The sequence below is a fragment of the Dendrobates tinctorius genome, unplaced genomic scaffold, assembly GCF_039654945.1.
Source record: "Dendrobates tinctorius isolate UK_male_01 unplaced genomic scaffold, ASM3965494v1 ptg000116l, whole genome shotgun sequence".
In the NCBI taxonomy this organism is placed as follows: Eukaryota; Metazoa; Chordata; class Amphibia; order Anura; family Dendrobatidae; genus Dendrobates; species Dendrobates tinctorius.
The window spans coordinates 21,713,489-21,734,113 of NW_027361784.1; the positions used below are offsets into that span (position 1 = coordinate 21,713,489).

Sequence of the window (20,625 nt, forward strand, 5' to 3'; positions counted from 1 at the left end):
ATGACCTCGTACTAAAAGCACGCAAAAGGACACCTACACGCTCACTCTGTGTTTTGTGTTCTGCTTCTCCTCTCCATGCCTAATCTGTTTCCATGTATTCATGTTTCTTGTGTCTTCATGCTATGTGTTTTGATGTTTGTTTGGTTGTTTTTTTGTTTACTTCTCAGATGTATAGTCATGGCTAACAGTTTTGGGAATGACAAATTTTAATTTTTTTACAAGGTTTGCTGCTTGAATATTGTTAAACGTTTTAATTCGATGTTTCTTTGGTTATTGAAGTACAATTATAAACCTTTCATAAATTTTGTAAACGTTTATTGATAAATACATGAAGCTAATGTAAACAGTGTTGACCCTTACTCTTCATGAATTTTGCCCTTCGCCCTGGTGGCTGGGTATCGGCTTCTGGGAGAAATCCTGTGCTGTCCGTCCATTCTTGTTTAATAGCTTCTTGGGGTTTATCACAATTTCTGTGTTTTTCAAAAGAAGTTAAAAAAAAAAAAAAAAAAAAAAAAACTTATGAAATGCTGATAATTGTACTTCAGTAACCAGAGAAGAATCCGAAAAAAAAACCAAACTAAAAACAGTGAAGCAGCAAACTTTGTGAAAACTAAAATTTGTGTCAGTCTCTAAGGCCTCTTTCACACCTCAGTTTTTTGTGTCAGTTAAAATCCGCCAAAAAGGCGGAAAAGCGGATCCGTTCCTAACTGATGTGAACGGATGGCACCGGATCAGTTTTGTGACGGATCCGCAGAATGAGGAAATTTAAAGGAACCGCTGGCAGAGAGAGAGAGAGAATTTTTTTCCTCCGCCAGAAAGGATTTCAGGGTTAATTTTCTCCCCGAGTTCCTTTCTCCGGGCATGCGCAATGGAAAATGCGGATCCAACAACAAAAAAAAAAGTTGCAAGGTCCGTCCAGGCATGCCGGCCGACGAAAAAAATTTGGCAGATCCTCACAAAAACGGATCCAACGGATGGCCATCCGTCAAGATCCACCAGCAATGCAACTCAATGGGGAAAAAAACGGATCCGCAAAAAAAAATGGCGGATCTGTTTTTTTCAAAAGCTGGCGGATATTGACTGATGGTCAAAAACGGAAGTGTGAAAGAGGCTGTTGTCCATGACTGTACCTGTATTATACATGTATCTCTCCATGTGTCCCGACTCGCACTTTGATAAATTTCTTCCTCAATTAGGATAGAAATCATCATCTTATTTGAGATTTTACAATAAATAGATTCTCATCAGCTAAGAGTTGAAAGTCCAATGTAAAGTAGAGCTGGTCATACACATTTAGATAAAAGTTGGCCAAACTTGGAGATAGGAGGTCTAAAAAAAAAAACTTTTGAGGAAGACATGGAACAGGCATGTTGGATTTTGAAGGAAACTTTGTCCAGAACTTTTTACACCATCAAACAGACCAAACATATCCCTATCATTTCCAAATTTTGGTGCTCTTTATCGGAGACGAGGAGTTTGGTCATAGAGAGCACCACGTGCAAATTACCATTCAAAAGTCAAAAAGGTGGTTCCTATTTCCCAAACGGTCTTGCTAGACTGTCCACTTTTGGACTCCATTGGCTTTCCTCTGACAGCTTCACCGTCATCAAGTGCATGTACAGTGCACCGGCCTTGGGTTTATCCGTACACACTCTGGATACTTCTAGAGTTGGCTTGTGATATATATATCCTGGCTAAGGGACTTTAAATCAAGCCAGAAAGTGACTGGCCATCGTGAATGTTTGGGGTGAGAGGAACTGCTTCATGGCTCTTCGGTGGTACTTAGAATTTATTTAGGGACGTTACCCCTGTACTATTAAGCAGCAGTGACCATTTAGTGGGGTAAAAGTTCCTGCTGATGGGTTGACGTGCCTGCCCACTCCTTTGTTCCCACAGGAGAGTTAAGGCCCTGCCAGAGTTATCTGACAGCAGCTTATCCCCTCTCTCCATGTGCTCATCCGAGTGAGTATGTTTGTTGGGGGGAATAGTTGACAGGTATCCCTTATTGGTGCAATTGCATGCGAAATCTGTATTTCTTAAAGTATTAGGACAAACTTTTCAGCAGAAAACTGTGCTTTTTTTTTTGTGTTTTTGTAGTTTTCCAGGCCCGGTCCCCAGAGCTCTTCTAAAGTCAGGTCAAAGGGGCTGGTTAGTATGTTTCCTCCTCTTTCTTGTTCATGATAAAGATTGAATTTAGTTAAACTTTAGATGACATTTCAACAACCTAAGAGGAAAATAAACCCACCGCCATAGAGTAAGCAAACAGTGCCTCCAGCATGGAGCAATTTACTCTTATCTGTTGTCGTCTTGTGTTCTTCACCAGTCAACCCTTCTCCTGTTTGTCAGCACCAGATGTCTTTGCTCTAAGGACAGTCTCTGGGGAGTAATTCACTGTGGCTGTGGAAAACTGCTGTTGATTAATTTTTAGGTCTGTCCTCATGCAAGTCTCCGTGTCTACAACTTCCTCCATGTGGTTTTGTGTTTCATGTGGCTCAGTATGTGTTCTTCCTGCACTAAAACACAAACACATATGACACGTTAATGGGAAACCGCTCTGCATTGATGGATTGCTCTCACAAGTATAATGGGCTTTCTGTTGGATGACACGGTTTGTCTAGCATTCACACCAAAACACATCTATGACCGTAATGGACATATGGGATGGGGCCATTGGGTGTAGACAAATGTACATTTTATCTTTATTCTTGATGCTTCTTCAGATTTCCATTCTTTAGATTTTTTGGAAACCCCCAACATGAGAACTTATGCAGGAAAATTATGCCACAGTCCAATACAACCCAGGACTTCACTTTTATGCCACAGCTCAGGCCTACGGGGCAATCCAACCTCCACTATTGTTTTTATGATCCCACAGAAGCCCTCCATGGCTTTCCTCCAGGTTTGAGCTCTTCACCAAGCTGATTAATACCCTGACCAGGCTCGGACTGTCCCGCAGGGTAACAGGGGAATGCTCTGGTGGGCCCCTGTGCAGATCTGGGCCCCCAACCCCACTATATGGATAGTAATTCACTTGATTTACTCCGTACAGAAAAAAGCAGCATCTCATCATTCATTATCCAAACTACCCAGTTTATTATTATATAGAGATATAGGACATTTGTGAATGAGGGGAGTGTAATATTTATATGCAGGTGAAAAGTGGCCCCTCAAAGTCACTGTTACTGGTGGGCCCTTGACACCCCAGGCCGACACTGACCCTGACCTCCAGCAGACTTGCAGTTAGGCCGGGATCACACATGCAGGGAATACAGCCGAGTCTCAAATGTTAATACCCGACACTGCCGCTGACACTCTGGAGCGGAGTGTGCTGCCGCATAGCAATATAAGGAGCCGCACGCTCCGCTCCTTAGTGCCAGTGACAGTGGCCATGTTCCTCGCATGTGTGATCCCGGCCCTTATTGTGGCAGCAATTACAAATCCATCTGAATGTTACCCCTCAAGAGACGCTTTTCTTTTTTTTTTTTTAATTATCTATGTAGTTGTCATTCTAGTTGCATCCATTTTTGTTTCTGACTTCTCATTTGCCTGTATTTAATCAGCCATCTAGAATCTTGTTAATTATGATCACTAACTCCGTGTGTGTGTGTGTGTGTGTGTGTGTATGTGTGTATATATATATATATATATATATATATATATATATATATATATATATATATATATATATATATATATATATATATATATATACTCTGCTCAAAAAATAAAGGGAACACTTAAACAGAATATAATTCCAAGTAAATCAAACTTCTGTGAAATCAAACTGTCCACTTAGGAAGCAACACTGATTGACAATCAATTTCACATGCTGTTGTGCAAATGGAATAGACAACAGATGGGAATTATTGGCAATTATCAAGACACCCTCAATAAAGGAGTGGTTCTGCAGGTGGGGACCAGAGACCATATCTCAGTACCAATGTTTCTGGCTAATGTTTTGGTCACTTTTGAATGTTGGTTGTGCTTTCACACTCGTGGTAGCATGAGACGGACTCTACAAACCACACAAGTGGCTCAGGTAGTGCAGCTCATCCAGGATGGCACATCAATGCGAGCTGTGGCAAGAAGGTTTGCTGTGTCTATCAGTGTAGTGTCCAAAGGCTGAAGGTGCTACCAGGAGACAGGCCAGGCCAGTACACCAGGAGACATGGAGGGGGTCGTAGGGGGGCAACAACCCAGCAACAGGACCATTACATCCGACTTTGTGCAAGGAGGAACAGAAGGAGCACTGCCAGAGCCCTGCAAAATGACCTCCAGCAGGCCACAAATGTACATGTGTTTGCACAAACGGATAGAAACCGACTCCATGAGGATGGTCTGAGTGCCCGACGTCCACAGATGGGGGTTGTGCTCACAGCCCAACACCGTGCAGCCCTCCAAACAAATGCCACCCCACACCATTACTGACTCCCTGCCAAACCGGTCATGCTGAAGGATGTTGCAGGCAGCAGATCACTCTCCACAGCATCTCCAGCCTCTGTCACGTCTGTCGCATGTGCTCAGTGTGAAGCTGCTTTCATCTTTGAAGAGCACAGGGTGCCAGTGGTGAATTTGCCAATCCTGGTGGTCTGTGGCAAATGCCAAGCGTCCTCCACAGTGTTATTTTTCTTGTGAAATTCTCAATAAGTTTGATGTGTCACATGACCCTCTTCCCATTGGAAAAAAATAAAGTTGGATCCAAAATGGCCGATTCGGACTGGTGGCTTATCTACAGCATTAAAGAATGCTGTAGATAAGCCCTGAAAGGCAGCAGCCGCATCTTATAGTGGCCAAAACAGGTGACAGGTGTACTTTAACATTGAGAGAGAGAATATCAAAAATAAAATCCAGAAAATCATATTGTATAAATTATATGAATTTATTTGCATTTTGCAGTGAGAAATAAGTGTTTGATCATCTACTAACCATTAAGAGTTCTGGCTCCTACAGACCAGTTAGACTCTCCTAATCAACTCGTTAAATGCATTAAAGACAGCTGTCTTACATAGTCACCTTTATAAAAGACTCCTGTCCACAGAATCAATTAATCAGTCAGACTCTAACTTCTACAACATGGGCAAGACCAAAGAGCTTTCTAAGGATGTCAAGGACAAGATCATAGACCTGCACAAAGCTGGAATGGGCTACAAAACCGTAAGTAAGTCGCTGGGTGAAGAGACAACTGTTGGTGTAAAAGTAAGAAAATGGAAGAAATACAAAATGACTTTCAGTCAACATCGATCTGGGACAACATGTAAAATCTCCCCTCGTGGGGGTATCCTTGATCATGAGGAAGGTGAGGGATCGGCCTAAAACTACATGGGGGGGGAACTTGTTAATGATCTCAAGGCAGCTGGGACCTCAATCACTAAGAAAACCATTGGTAACACATTATGCCGTAAAGGCTTAAAATCCTGCAGAGCCCGCAAGGTTCCCCTGCTCAAGAAGACACATGTGCAGGCCCGTCTGAAGTTTGCCAATGATGATTCTGTGAGTGATTGGGAGAAGGTGCTGTGGTCAGATGAGACAAGAATTGAGCTCTTTGGCATTAACTGAACTCGCCGTGTTTGGAGGAAGAGAAATGCTGCCTATGACCCAAAGAACACCGTCCCCACTGTCAAGCATGGAGGTGGAAACATTATGTTTTGGGGGTGTTTCTTTGCTAAGGGCACAGGACTACTTCACTGCATCAATGGGAGAATGGATGGAGCCATGTACCATAAAATCCTGAGTGACAACCTCCTTCTCTCCGCCAGGACATTAAAAATGGGTCGTGGCTGGGTCTTTCCAGCAAGACAATGACCCAAAACATATAGCCAAGGCAACAAAGGAGTGGCTCAAAAATAAGCACATTAAGATCATGTAGTGGCCTAGCCAGTCTCCAGACCTCAATCCCGTAGAAAACTTATGGAGGGAGTTGAAGTTCCGAGTTGCCAAACGACAGCCTCAAAATCTTAAAGATTTAGAGATGATCTGCAAAGAGGAGTGGACCAAAATTCCTCCTGACATGTGCGCAAACCTCATCATCAACATATTTTTGTCAGTGGGCAAACTTATAAAATCAGCAAGGGATCAAATACTTTCCCCCACTGTGCGTGTGTACGTGTAATGTGTCTACTACAATTTTCAGGTTTTTTTTGTTTTTACATTTTTTGGGGTTTTTTTTTTTACCCACCCCTTCTTCCAAAAAGCACTTTTTTTTAAAAAACTTTTTATGCTCATAGCTGAATGACTTATTTTATTTTTGCTTTTTAAATGTTTGCCATGTAATTTGCAGTGAATCTGTGAAAATACGGTAAATATATATGTAGTCACTGATCACTGTGAATTATATGACAGAACAATTTTAACATGTAATAATGAATATTTTGTGTTACTATAGGCCTTGTTCATCAAAATTGGCTGAAGGGAAAATTCTTTGTTGCCCATAACAACCAATCACTGTTAAGCTTTTGTCTTGTAAACAGCTTTGATGAAATGAAAGCAGCTCTGTGATTGGTTGCTATTATCAATAAACACTGGATTCTCTTCTAACAGATGACAAAAGCAAGGCCTTGTTTTTGTACCCCATAACAACCAATTACCGAGCAGTTTCTGTTTTGTAAACCGCTCTTGTGAAATGAAAGCTGCTCTGTGATTGGCTTGAAGACTTTTTTTTTTTTTTAATAAATCTGCCCCTTTTGACCAATATTTCCAAAAATGGCCTAATTTGCACCACATCTTTAGTGTACTCACTTTAACGTCACCACTCCATGTTAATCAAATATCATTCCTCAATGATAAATGTGGAGTGAATTACACCAGTTCATGTTTTGTAAAGCCCAGTTGTGAGCGTCCCAAAGTTGGGTCAGAACAGGAGACTAATGCATTCAATGTTCTCCTGGCATTCACCGGACCCAGACTCGTCCATCAGACGCTAGATAAAGAAGTGTGATCGTCACTGCACAGCACAAGTTTTCTGCAGAGTCCAGTAGTGGCTGCTTTACACCATCCGACACTCGGCATTGTGCTTGGTGATGTAAGGCTGCGTGCAGCTACCCGGTCATTGACACCCAAGCCATGAGGCTCACAGTGCACAGTTTTTGTGCTAACATTATTAGGAACAAGCTAATATTCATAACAAGTTCAAGACCTGGCCTTTTACCCCCATTGTTGGGCACATTTTTGAGCAATTTTATAAAGTTTAGAAAGCTAGAAAACAATTTCTTTACAGATATTCAAATAATTTTTGCATGTTTTTTTTGTTTGATGTGACTTAATTTTTATCTTATTTTCATACTTTTTTTTTATTTTTGCTGATGTCATAAAATAAGGGAAATGTCTGGTTTTCATTTTTTTTTCCATTTTTAAAACCACAATAGATCTATGAAATGCAATCTGTTCCCCTTTTTAAAATGGTTATTTTTTTTTTTTTTTTTTATAAATCTTTCACTGTGTGTTTTATTTTTTTCCAGTTTAGTCAGGCTAGTAACCGGCTTTTTTTTTTTTTGCCTATTTCCGGATTATTTTATTTTTTTTAATCTATTTTTTTTATTAATTTATTTTACACGTGGTACCCCCCCCTTAACCTGATTTCCCTTATAACTGAGGCTGGTGTATTAACCCCAGTTACAGAGTCTCCTAGGACCCAGTAGCTTGTGCTCCCTCCCTACACCCTGCAGTCATGCTGTGTACACTGTTCTTGTTTAACGCCTTCCCTTTTCGAGGAGTCTGGCTGTGTCTGACAGCTGGACCTCTACATCTACAGCTGCACGATTGCCTGCAGCTGCTCTATTATGCAGCGATGTCTTAGTCCATATAGCACAATAACCTGTGCAACTCCATTAAACACATTTTCAACTTCAGAATGTAGTATATGATGGTTCTATTCACGGACATCTAAGGCTGGTTTCATATTACCGTTTCCTGGAGCTGCGCACGGCCGCCGCTAAGCTCTGCCCCCTGCTGTGCCTCCTCCGGTAGCATTGGGTACGCAGGCCGTGCACAGATATGCGTTTGCCGGCGCATGCACCCTTTTGACGGTGCGCCGAGCGCACCAAAATGCAACACTGTGCGCTTGGCGAAGGCCGGGGCGCACCGTCAAAAGGGCGCATGCGCCAGCAAATGCATATCTGCACACGGCCTGCGTACCCAATGCTAAAAATAGGGTAAGCAGGTCGCATGCAGCGTCATGCGCCCATAGGCGGAGCTACCGGAGGAGGTACGGCAGGGGGCGGAGCTTAGCGGCGGCCGTGCGCAGCTCCTGGAAACGCTAATGTGAAAACTGGCTTTGCGGCAAAACATTTGTCATGTGACATTTTAAATATTTGTAACAGACAGACATTTTCATTTTTGCTCCAGCAGAACTCTGAGGATGAATCCAAGTGGGTGGAGGAGCTCTTAAAGATGCACACTGCTCGTGTCCGAGACATTGAGCAGCTCACCGGACTAGATTTCTATCGGAAGACCAGCCGGAGCTACACGGAGATCCTGTCCCTGAAAACGCACATGCATACGTTTGAGAGCGATATCTAATGCGCTCAGCTTGCAGATGTCAGCTACTCTTTCAAGTGGTGTATATTTTTATATTGGTTTTATTTTATTTTTGTTTTGTATTTATTAATTTTTAAACCAGGACACTTAACTATATTAGTATTTTAATCCTTCGTGTCATGCACATGTCATTCGTCCAGTAATGTCGTTCTGTAGATGTCTGTGTTAGAAAATCTTACGGCTGCAGCTATAGGCTCATAGACTAAGCTTGTTAATAGTGCTGCAGAATTTCTTCTTGCACTGGGAATTTTTACTTTTCTAGTGCAGCGCTGATATATATTTGTAGACATTTTTTTCCCGAATATGTAAAGTGACTTATATTAACTGGAAATTGTGACCAAACATATTTATGTTGTATGGATTAATGGAACCTCATATAATAAACCACACAAATTCATTTTTACGCCTATTTGTCCCCTTTGCATACTTTACATCATGGGAGTCAGGTAGTGTAAACGAATCTGTAAACAAGATTAAAAAATGTCTTCAAGTTTGTCCAGGAAATTTAGATTTGCATCAAATTTATTCAAGATGAATCAAATATACATGACTACAGAGCATAAAAAACATAGGTAGAAAAAAAATAATTATTCTCTCCAGGTTGTTGCCTAAGCCTCCGGGCAGCCCCGCTCCAGTCTGGTCTTTACTGGGCATCTACTGGCACCTGCCATCTCTGGGGTGTCCTGAACTTATTAGACCCCGCAACATTAATGTAGTGAAGGTGGTCTATCGTATTTTTTGGATTATAAGACGCACTTTTTTCTCCCAAATTTGGGGTGTGTGTAATAATAATCTTTATATAGCACCAACATATTCCGCAGCGCTTTACAGTTTAACAGTTTCAAAACACAAGTCATAAGTAACAACGTTAACAATACAATAATTAAAGCAAAATAAGACGACCCTGCTCGTGAGAGCTTACAATATACAATGAGGTGGGGGAGATACAGAGTACAGGTGTATTTACAATGGTGTACTTACAATGATGGTCCAGCCATCTTGAGGGAGTGACGGATGGATGGAGATAGTGAATGGGCTACACACGCACACTTACACATAGAATGACTGTGATTATTGAACGTGATAGGCCGCTCTGAACAGATATGTTTTGAAGGAGCGCCTAAAACTATGCAAAATGTGGATAGTCCTAATTTCTTGGGGTAGAGCATTCCAGGAGATTGGCGCAGCGCAGGAGAAGTCTTGTAGTCGGGAGTAGGAGGTACGTATTAGTGCAGAGGTTAGTCGAAAGTCGTTTGCAGAGCGCAGCGGTCGGTTAGGCCGATAGACAGAAATGAGGGAGGAGGTGTAGGGGGGTTCTGCACTGTGGAGAGCTTTGTGGGTGAGAACAAGTACTTTGAATTGGATCCTATAATGAATGAGCAGCAAGTGTAAGGACTGGTGAAGAGCGGACGCTTCCGAGTACCGATTAGCCAGATAGATGACCCTGGCTGTTGCATTAAGTATGGACTGGAGAGGGGATAGTCGAGTAATGGGAAGGCCAATTAATAGAGCGTTGCAGTAATCCAGGCGGGAGTGGATCAATGCTACAGTGAGGGTTTTTGTTTCCATGGTGAGAAAAGGGCGGATTCTAGAAATGTTCTTTAGGTGTAAGCGGCAAGAGTGGGCAAGAGATTGTATATGGGATGTGAAGGAGAGATTGGTGTCAAATATAACACCCAGACAGCGCGTCTTATAATGTAAGCGTGTGTCTTATTATGTGGACATACCGTTGCTGCAGGCCGCAGGCTGGGATGAGGGGGTGTCCGGTGGTGTTGCGGAGGTGTCCGGCAGCGCTGCGGGGTTGTCCGGTGCTGCTACAGTTGTCTCCGGTACTGTGGGGGCTCTGCCGACATTTTGTGAAAGGCCAAAGCTCCCACAGTTCCAGGGTTTCCTATGCGATGGACTCTAGGAAAATGGCCGCCGGGGGCAGCGCATGCTCAGATGGAGATTTCTGCACCAAGATCTCGTGAGATGAGATCTCAGTGCTGAAAACTTTGGGCTAAAACTGTGTTGCAGTCAGGAATCAAGTGGCCCCATTTGCTAATCAAACTTGTCAGGCCTAATATTGGGTTCAACCAGAAGTCCCCATTTGCTAATCCAAATCGTTTGGCATAAAGTTGTGTTGCAATCAGGAAGTCCCATTTGCTAACCAAAATCATTAGGCCAAATATTGGGTTGCCAGAAGGCCCCATTTGCTAATCAAAATCGTTAGTGTGTCAGAACAACACTAATGGCCCTATCTGAGAAAAGAAATATTGTTTGTTTAGGTGACTGACAGGTCTAGGCCTAAGGTTGTGAAACAGCTTGTTAAGAGGATAAGGGTACATATAACATCAATGTAAAATAGCAAAGTCATGGTGGAAGAGTGAATAGGCTTGGTGTTCAATGTGTACGTGGGTCAGGTGTTAATGTTACTGAAAGCTCCACTGAACAAACACCATCTCATCCTATCCAAAGACCACTGACAACATCTTTTACTGGATGGGCTTCTTGTCTACCGTTCTTTGGCAGCCGCACAGTGGTACGCCTTGTAGATGCGGATCAGAAAGAGCATGTGCTCCAGATGATGGCAAGCAATGCATCAAGTGGCCTTTCCTCTACCTAAACATCACACATAGTACAATCCTCAGAGGTGGCACCCCACTACCCACGTTTCCCCCCACGTCACAAATTTCCAACCACCCAACTGACTGTGGGGAACCACAGATGGGCCTGTGATGGTGTGATATGTTATGTGGATGTCATTTTTTGTATATTCCTATTTTTAACAATTCCAGTTATTTTCATAGTGTTTTTCTTATTACATTGTAAGTCTACAGCCTCACTGTATCTGTCTCTTGATGACCCCCTGTAGTGCATTAATCCCTAAGGCCTTTTGTTCTCCTCTGGGAGGCAACTTGTTTGACTACCCCTGGTCAAGGAAGGGGGTGGGGGGAAGAACAGCAGCTGGACTACAAGTCAGTTCCGGTAGAGACATGATTGTGAAAAGGCTGCATTTCAGAGAGAAGGATCCATTATTATCCTCTGAATCCTAGAGTGTTTTGGAATCTCGTTTCCCTGGACATTTTATCCTGATACTGGACTGCATTCTTATTCTGGACTATATTATCCTTTGTGTGGTGGACTGAATATGGACCTTTTCGTATTTTTGCCTGAATAAAGGTCTTGGAATTGTTCACTCTTCGCTTGCTCTGTTGATTGTGTGATACCAGAGAAGGACCCCGTGACAACTGGTGGCAGCAGTGGGATCAACAGAGCGTCACCCAATGGAGAACCACCCACAGAGTGGGTACAGAAATTGGACTGTATGCAGTTTACAGGAGAGAGCCAGAGACCTGGGCCTGAACTACCAGGGACTGACTAAAGAGGCCTTAATCGATCTACTGGTGGGCGCTAGCCCGGCCACCTCTTCCCAGATGTCTGAAGGACGAGCACTGGAGACAGGGATCCCCATCCAGAAAAGCCAGTGGTTGGTGTGGTATGAAGAAGAGATGGCGGTTCTGGGCCCCGGCGTCTCTCAGGAGTACAAGGAGGAGGCTGCCCGCCGGGCACAGCGGAGACAGGAAGCAATGGAGCTTGAAAAAGGGAGTAACGCAATGTGGAGTGTAACCCCAACAATCCGGGAGCCTGTACGGATCACCCGGACAGAGTTTAAGCCATTGGATGAGGCTTCTGGAGATGTGGAGGGGTTCTTCAAAGACTTTGAGCAGCAGTGTGCTGTGATGGAGGTGCCCCACTCTAGCTGGATGCGTTTGTTAGTGGGGCTCCTGAACGGAAGCATGGCGGAGGCTTACCGAACCATTGATGCACTGCGGAATCGGGATTATAACATTGTAAAGCGGACTATCCTGGATTACCATGCTATCACCCCAGACTCATATAGGGCCAAGTTCCGAGACCTCCCATGCACCACGGGGGGATCGTTTAGGATGTATGCACATAAGATGTCCGAGGCATGTCGGAGATGGCTGGAAGCAGAAAACGCCTTTACTGTGGAAGATGTTATACAGGCGTTATAGAACAATTTCTTGCCAAGTGCCCTGCAGAGGTATGGGAATGGGTCCGGGAGCGCACGCCGTGTACCGTGGATAGAGCTGCAGCCCTGGCAGATGAGGCCCTTACTATCCGGCCGCAATGGAGGAGGCTTCTGGACAATGAACCACGGCCTGCTCCCGCGCCCCGTCCCCCTCCAATTATATCTGCCCTTCCACCTAGTCGCAAGCCGATGACAATCACGCCTCACAATCCTAGGCCCCAACCGTTCTGACCACGACCTGGGGGTATCACAGAGAGGAGGTGTTATGGGTGTGGGCAACCTGGACATTTGCAGTCTGGCTGTCCCTCCAGGATTCGGAGGGAGCCCCACGCAGCCCCACCTCGTCCAGTGCATCTTGTACATTCCACCACACCTGAGGAAGAGCTACCACCACCCCCACCAGAGTGGACCACCGACCACGGCACCATAGATACCCCTCCTGGTGTGTACGGACTCCGGCCTCTGTCCTTTAGCTACTCAGAGCAACGGCAACGCCACCCTGCAGGATGTCTTTATTGATGGGTACAAAGTGTCAGGATTTAGAGACACGGGGGCATTCTTGACTATCGCTGACACCCGTGTGGTTCGACCCGAGGCAATTTACCAGGGTCCGGGAATTCCCATTGTCCTGGCGGGCGGTGCCCGCAAATATATACAGCGAGCTTCTGTGCGTTTGGATTATGGTTGTGGAGAAAAACTGTGTTGGATTGGAGTTATGGGAGGACTTCCTGCAGATATCCTCCTTGGGAACGACATTGGGGAGTTACAGTGCCAATTTGTGGGAGCAGTCACCCGACTACAGGCCCTTCAAGCACTACGTCATCCGGACCCCACCGGGGAGCAACCACCACTAACCGCATCAGAGTCGGTAAGCAATACTTTCGCTGCTACTACATTGGGAGAGTCTTGGGACAGAGAGGAGTTTAGGAGAGAAATAGAGGGTGACACTACCTCAGCAGCCCTTAGGCGAAAGGCAGAAACTGGGCACATGGGAGATAATGGGGATGGCTTCACTCAAGAAAACGGACTGTATTATCGTGTAACAAAGGGCAGTGACCAGGGCAACCCTGACAAAACGACCAGGCAACTCATTGTCCCTCAGAAGTACAGGGCACAGCTACTTCAACTGGCCCATGACATCCCCTTGGCTGGGCATCAAGGGAGATAAAGGACTGAAAAGAGACTCACCCAAAGTTTTTACTGGCCGGGCGTCTCGCAGTCGGTAGCCCATTATTGCTGCACCTGTGATGTGTGCCAGCGAATGCGGCATCCAGGAGCTCGACATAAGGTACCCCTGCAATCCCTGCCCATAATTGAGGAACCATTTCAACGTGTAGCCGTCGACATCATAGGTCCTCTGGCCCACCCCAGCAGGTCAGGGAAAAAATATATCCGGACCGTGGTGGATTATGCCACTAGGTATCCTGTTTTCCAATAATTTTTATTAAGGTATTTCAAATTTTACAAACATAGGAAAAAAGGGTATGGGAAATGGGATACAGAAGGGAAGGGAAAAGAAAATACAATAGGAAACTCAATGAGTGATCATTTATAGCCATTACTCCATAAGCATCTTAAAGCTAAAAGCTAAGAATATAACTAAAACTTAACATCTGAAGTCTAAAATAAACAGAAGAAAAGAAAAATAAGATCCTATCTGGATTCATCAGTGACAACAAAACTAGTTTTTTGTAAGAAAAGTTTTATTCCATACTTACCACTTTTTATTATATTTGTCCAAGAAGTTATTATGTAGAGCAAAGCGTCTTTCTAATGCGCTATGTATCAGAAGATTGTGAAAAATATCTTCGAATTTTGGTATATCGGTTTTTTCCAGTGTGCTGCTCTTGAGTTTTTAACTACTAGTAAAATATGTACTATCATTAATGTATCTGAAAAGTCTAAATTTTCTAGATCTAATAAAAGAAGAGCCATACTAGGGGAAATAACCAATTTCCTTCCCAAAAAGGTGTTTATATGAACAGATACTTCCTTCCATAGACTCTTAACATTAGGGCATTCCCAAAATATGTGATGTATGTTTCCCACCATTCCACACTCTCTCCAACATAAGTTGGAGTTACCTGGATTTATAAAATTCAGCCTCGAAGGGGTATAATACCATCTCACAAACATTTTGTAGTAAGACTCTTGTAGTGTCATTGAGATTGTTGCTATGTAAGAAAACTTCAAGGCATCTTGCCATTGTTCCAGTGTGGGTGTAATGTTTAATTCTGACTCCCATCGTTTCATATATGCGCTCTTTAGTATAAACGTGTCTTTATTGAAAATGTTATATATGTTCTTTAAGCTCCAAACGTTCTTTTTCTCTATGTTTCCCAAGTATAAAGATATAATGTCCAAATTTAGTGACTTAATTTGGGAGAATTTTTTAATGTAGCTTTTTAGAATGGTGAAAAAGAGAAATTCTGAGGAGGGAAGATTAAATTTTGTTTTAATCTCACTAAAGAAAAGGAAGGTACTATTTTATATATCTCCTATTTTTTTAATATTACATGTAGTCCAAATTTCTGGAATAGTACACTTGTAAAAGATAGATATTAAGTTTAGTGGAAAATTACACATTTGTCTCACTTTGTTCCAATTTCTCCCTGGTCTAATAAAATTTTTCCAAGCCAAGAGTATGGCTTGGAATATGGGATGAGAAGGCAAACTTGGTCGGGAACCCAATACATTAGCAAAGAAAATATTGTGGAATATGTCATTATTACTTTGACTTTCTTCCAAGGCGATCCACGCAGGTGTTGTATTACGACTAAACCAATAAACGCTAGCTTTAATCAGTAAGGCTTGGTAATAAGCTGTTACATTCGGTAGCCCCAGACCTCCATTTTTTTTACTTTTATAAAGGATGTTCGACGCAATTCTGGATTTTTTGCCATCCCAAACAAAGGAGTTTATTAATTTTTGAATTTTTGACAATTGCGCTGAAGGAATGTATACTGGAAGGATCCTAAACAAATACAATATCTTAGGTAAAACAAATGACTTGACAGACAATATTTTCCCGAACAAGGATAAACCAATACGTTTAAAATTTACAAAATCTGTGGTGATATTGTGAATTAAGTTAAGATTAATTGAGATAGTTGAATGTAATTTGTTTGTCAGCTTCATCCCCAAATATCCAACTTCCTCCTCCTTGCACGAAAATTTTGAGAGAGTTCCTAAACGTTCCACTTCTTGAGGATTTAAGTTAAAGGGTAAAATCTTTGATTTTGAATGATTTATTTTAAAATAAGATATATTTGAGAATAGCTTTAAATCTGATGACAATGCTGTTGATAGAAATCTCTGGGTTTAAGAGTGTCAGCACTATATCGTCCGCAAACAGACTGATTTTAAATGTGCGTTGAGGAGTTTCAAGGCCAAAGATGTTAGGATTAGATCTGATTTTTTTCTGCCAGGGGTTCTATTGCCAAAACAAATAAAAGTGGAGAAAGGGGACACCCCTGCCTTGTACCATTTGAAATAGGAAATTACTTTGATAAATGATTATTCGTGTATACTTTTGCACAAGGCTCTGAATACAAGGCCATAACAGAAGAAATGAAGTGATCATTAAATCCAAATTTCAATAATGCTTTCTTTAGATACGCCCAATCTAGCCTATCAAAGGCTTTTTCAGCGTCTAGCGTAACTAGAACTGAAGGATCTGTAGAAAATTTAGTAGCGGTAATTATATTCATGATCCTTCTAGTCCCGTCAGCAGCTTGACGACCTTCTACAAAGCCAATTTGATCATCTTTTATTAAAAAAGGTAGAACCTTTTTAAGTCTTTCAGCCCATATTTTTGAGTACAGCTTTGCATCCCCATTAATGAGTGAAATTGGTCTGTAGCTCTGAACCTTGTCAGGGTCTCCCTTCTCCTTAGGTATCATAACAATCGTAGCTTCTAACATTTCCTTTGGAAAGGAGCCCTGACAGGTAGCCAAGTTAAATATGTTTTCCAGATAAGGAGCTAGGATAGTTTGAAAGGTCTTATAATATTCATTGGTAATCCCGTCAGGCCCCGGTGATTTCTGGGCTTTAAGTTTATTAATCGCATCAAATATTTCTTCTGTTGATATGGGTCTGTTTATATGTTCCAACTCTAAAGGATCAATTTGGGGGAGATCTAATTTGTCTAAGAATGTATCTATCAATTTAACATCTGGTTGTGCTGTTTCAGCGTCCGAAGCTAAATTGTATAAGCCTTGAAAAAACTCTGCAAAGGTGTTTGAAATATCCCGAGGATGAGTCTTAACATTTCCGTTGTTGTCTTTGATTTTAACTATTCTCTTATTAATTCTCTCTTGTTTGAATCTTTTCATCATATATGCAGTTGGTTTGTTAATAGATGAGTAAAATTTAAATTTTGAATTTTTGATAACTGCATCATAATCCGAAATGATTGCAGTCCTTAATTCCTGCCTTAATTTCAGTATTTCCGAGTGAACACTCGAGGATGGAACCGGCAAACTGTTTTGAAACTCTTCTTTCAGTTTTATCTGAGACTGTAAATTTGTGATTGTCTGTCTTTTTATCCATTTTGATTTGGACGAAAGTTGAATCAAATGGCCTCTCAGGACCGCCTTGTGAGCGTTCCAAAGAACGAACGGATTTATATCACCAACGTCATTTTCTTTAAAATAGTTAGAGATTGTATTTGAAATTATTTCCTTATATCCGGGATTTTTAAATAAAGTGGAGTTAGCTTTCCAGAGAAACATGTTTTCTGAATAGAATCCCAATTCAAACTCCGCCAGCACAGGGACATGATCTGATATAGATTTGCCCAAGATATACCGTATTTTCCGCTTTGTAAGACGCACTTTTTTTCCCCCAAAATTGAGGGGAAAAAGGGGGTGCGTCTTACAAAGAGGATATACATTTGCGCTACCACTGAGGGTACTTGCCGCGGCACTCTGTGCCCTGATGCTGCCGCTGCGCTGTCCGCCACCGCCGCGCTCCTGTCCCCCGGTGGTTTCTTCCGCCCCACCGCCGCCGCCGCGCTCTGTCCCGTTCAGCGTGGGGGGTCTCTGTCGCTCCATGCCTGCTTTCTTCCTGGAAAATGGCCGCCGCGCATGCGCAGACGGACATCTCGGCACTGAAATCTCGGGAGATGAGATTTCAGCGCTGAAATCTCATCTCCCGAGATCTCAGTGCCGAGATGTCCGTCTGCGCATGCGCGGCGGCCATTTTCCAGGAAGAAAGCAGGCATGGAGCGACAGACCCCCCACGCTGAACGGGACAGAGCGCGGCGGCGGCGGTGGGGCGGAAGAAACCACCGGGGGACAGGAGCGCGGCGGTGGCGGACAGCGCAGCGGCAGCATCAGGGCACAGAGTGCCGCGGCAAGTACCCTCAGAACGGGACAGAGCGCGGCGATGGCGGCAAACACCGGGGGGACAGAGCGCGGTGGTGGCGGTAAGAACCGGGGGAGAGTGCGGCGGTGGTGGCAAGCAGGCACCGGGGGACAGCGTGGCGGTGGTGGCAAGCACTGGGGGACAGAGTGCGGCGGTGGTGGCAAGCAGGCACCGGGGGACAGAGCGTGGCGGTGGTGGCAAGCATCAGGGGACAGAGGGCGGCGGCAGTAACAGACACCGGCAGCGGCACGCTGCACATCAAAACACCCCCTCATCCCAGCAGCAATGTTCCACTCCGGCCTCCTCCATCACCACCCCTGGAAAGCAATAAGACGCATGGATTAAAGATGCACCACCATTTTATTAAAAATAAAGTTTTTTTCCTATTTTTCTCCTCAAAATTTGGGGTGCGTCTTATAATCCGGAGCGTCTTATAAAGCGAAAAATACGGTAAATTTTTTTGAATTTAGAAATAGCAAAAACATCTGTCAATATTAGGTCTATTCTCGATGTTTTGTGCGTGTCCGAATAGTGCGTGTATTCACACGAAGAAGTATTCAGACAGCGATAAATGTCAAAGAGTTCATTAGAAATTAACCATTTACTAAGAGAAGGTGCTTTATGGTGTACTGGCGATGAAGAATCCATTGTACTATCAGGGACTATATTAAAGTCTCCTGCGAACATAAGCATCCCTTTCTTAACTTTATTGATCTTTTCCATTAATCTATTTAGATATGAAATGGTCTTTTTATTTGGAGCGTATACATTAATTATTGTGCAAAATTTATGATTGAGTTGACATATGAGGATATGATATCTCCCTTGTGGATCTGTGATTTCTTCTATTAATTCAAATGGAATATTATTTTTTATAAGTGTAATGACCCCGGCCTTCTTTTTCCCTTTCAGGGATTGAAACATATGTGGAAATTTCTTATTTTGAAAGAACGGATGATTTTCCCTAGTAAACTTGACTTCTTGTAGACATACAATGTCTGCTTTGCTATATTCTATCTCCCTCCAAAGTGTATGCCTTTTATAAGGGATATTTAGGCCCCTAACGTTGAAAGACAAAATTTTAAGCTTCATGTTTATGTCCCTGTGAAATAAAGTAGGAAGTGGAACAAATCCAAGTAAGACTCCTAACTACAGCACTGTAAATACCAAGTGATAGAAATAAGACTTCAGTAAGTCTGTGTAACAAACAACAATAAAAAAAAAAAAAAAAAAGAAAAGAGAGAAACAAAAGAAAAATTAAAAAATCAAAAAGTAAACTCGAATGAGTTCCCCTGGAGGAATCCAACCTAGAAGGATTCTCACCTAGTTTGGGGTTATATGAAAAAAAAAAAGTGGTTCAACTCCTACCCTTAGACCTAATATTTCTATTAATCCTTCTAATTTTTAAGCATTATAAACAATCCAAATAATGAAAGTGAAACCCGGTACTTCTATACAATAAGTTCAACCAATGTCATCCTGGAATGATTGGACGAAAAGCATTGCTTCTTCTGGTGTAAAAAAAGGGATTGTCTTCCCCCTATACCACACCAAAAGTTTAGCAGGATAACCCCATCTATATGAAATGCCAAGATCTTTTATTTTTGTATTTACTTCTCTAAAAGATTTTCTGAACTCCATGGTTGCCTTGGAGAAATCTCCAAACACTCTTATGTTGGTATAAGGATCTGGAAAGTTTCCCTTGTCTCTGATATAGTGTAAAATTTTTTCCTTTGTTTCAAAATAATGCATATGGAGGATAGTATCCCTCGGCTTATCGACAGACAAGCCTCTAGGACGCGGAATACGGTGGATTCTGTCAATCCTGAATTCAAAATCTGGAAGATCAGGTAGAGCCTTTTTAAATATAGTTTTCGTGTAGTTGGAAAGCTCATCTTGTGAGATATTTTCAGGGATACCTCTTATTTTAAGATTATTCCTCCTACTCCTATCCTCCACATCCATCAATTTAGTTTTCAATGTCTGTATTTCCATTTTCAATTCAGAATTCTGTTTAAGCAAAGTATCCGTTTTATTTTCAACAACTAAGATCCTGTTTTCATTTTGTTCTATTCTCATAGTGATTTTGTCACTTACTTCATCCATTTTCTTATTCTGAGCTTCAAATCCCAAAGCCATAGAGTCACTAAGCATTTTACAAAATCTAGCCATAGAGCCTTCTGTCACTACCTTTTCAGAGGCTAAAAGTATATCTAGATCAGTGGGAGCTAGCCCTTGTTTTAAAGGTTGAGGCGATGAAGGTCGATCTTTTTTAGTACGTTGTCTAGTTGGACTACCGTCAGGTGAAGAGTATTCTGAGTTGTTTCCAGATTCGGCTGGTGTTGAACTTTCAAGTTCTTTTCTTTTTGTGGATTTGGAAGTATCCATTGCATCAGAGTTAACCCCTTTAATTGTGGGCACCTGAATAGGATGATTAGGCTCTAGTCCTTTACCTTCTATATCCTTTTTTGGTGGTTTACGCTGAGCTGTTGTAGGTACCTGACTAGCCTGTGGATCCCTTTTTAATGGAGACCTTGATTTCATAGGACTTAATATGTTGGGGGAGTCTTCCCTGGGTTTATTATAAGACCTATGTGGAGGTTGCTTTCCTTTTTGATTTCTGTTTGAAGAGGTCATCTTATGAATTAAGACAGTTTAATATACAGAATATTAATTCCTGATTATTTGTA

The 20,625-nt window shown here is 42.5% G+C and overlaps 1 protein-coding gene across 13 annotated transcripts in view; it reads left to right on the plus strand.

The window, feature by feature from the left end:
- ENPP2 (ectonucleotide pyrophosphatase/phosphodiesterase 2) overlaps nucleotides 1–8,935 on the plus strand; it is a 229,524-nt gene extending 220,589 nt beyond the window's left edge. For 6 of the 13 annotated variants that reach the window (XM_073590244.1, XM_073590242.1, XM_073590250.1 and 3 more), the window contains 2 exons: nucleotides 2,098–2,148; nucleotides 8,341–8,935. In XM_073590244.1, the coding sequence (XP_073446345.1) occupies nucleotides 2,098–2,148; nucleotides 8,341–8,514 (225 nt within the window). In that variant the 3' untranslated portion in view covers nucleotides 8,515–8,935. The remainder of the gene's footprint in view (nucleotides 1–2,097; nucleotides 2,149–8,340) is intronic. The other 7 variants (XM_073590243.1, XM_073590247.1, XM_073590252.1 and 4 more) reach the window with 3 other exon arrangements.
- Nucleotides 8,936–20,625: the final 11,690 nt, after the last annotated feature.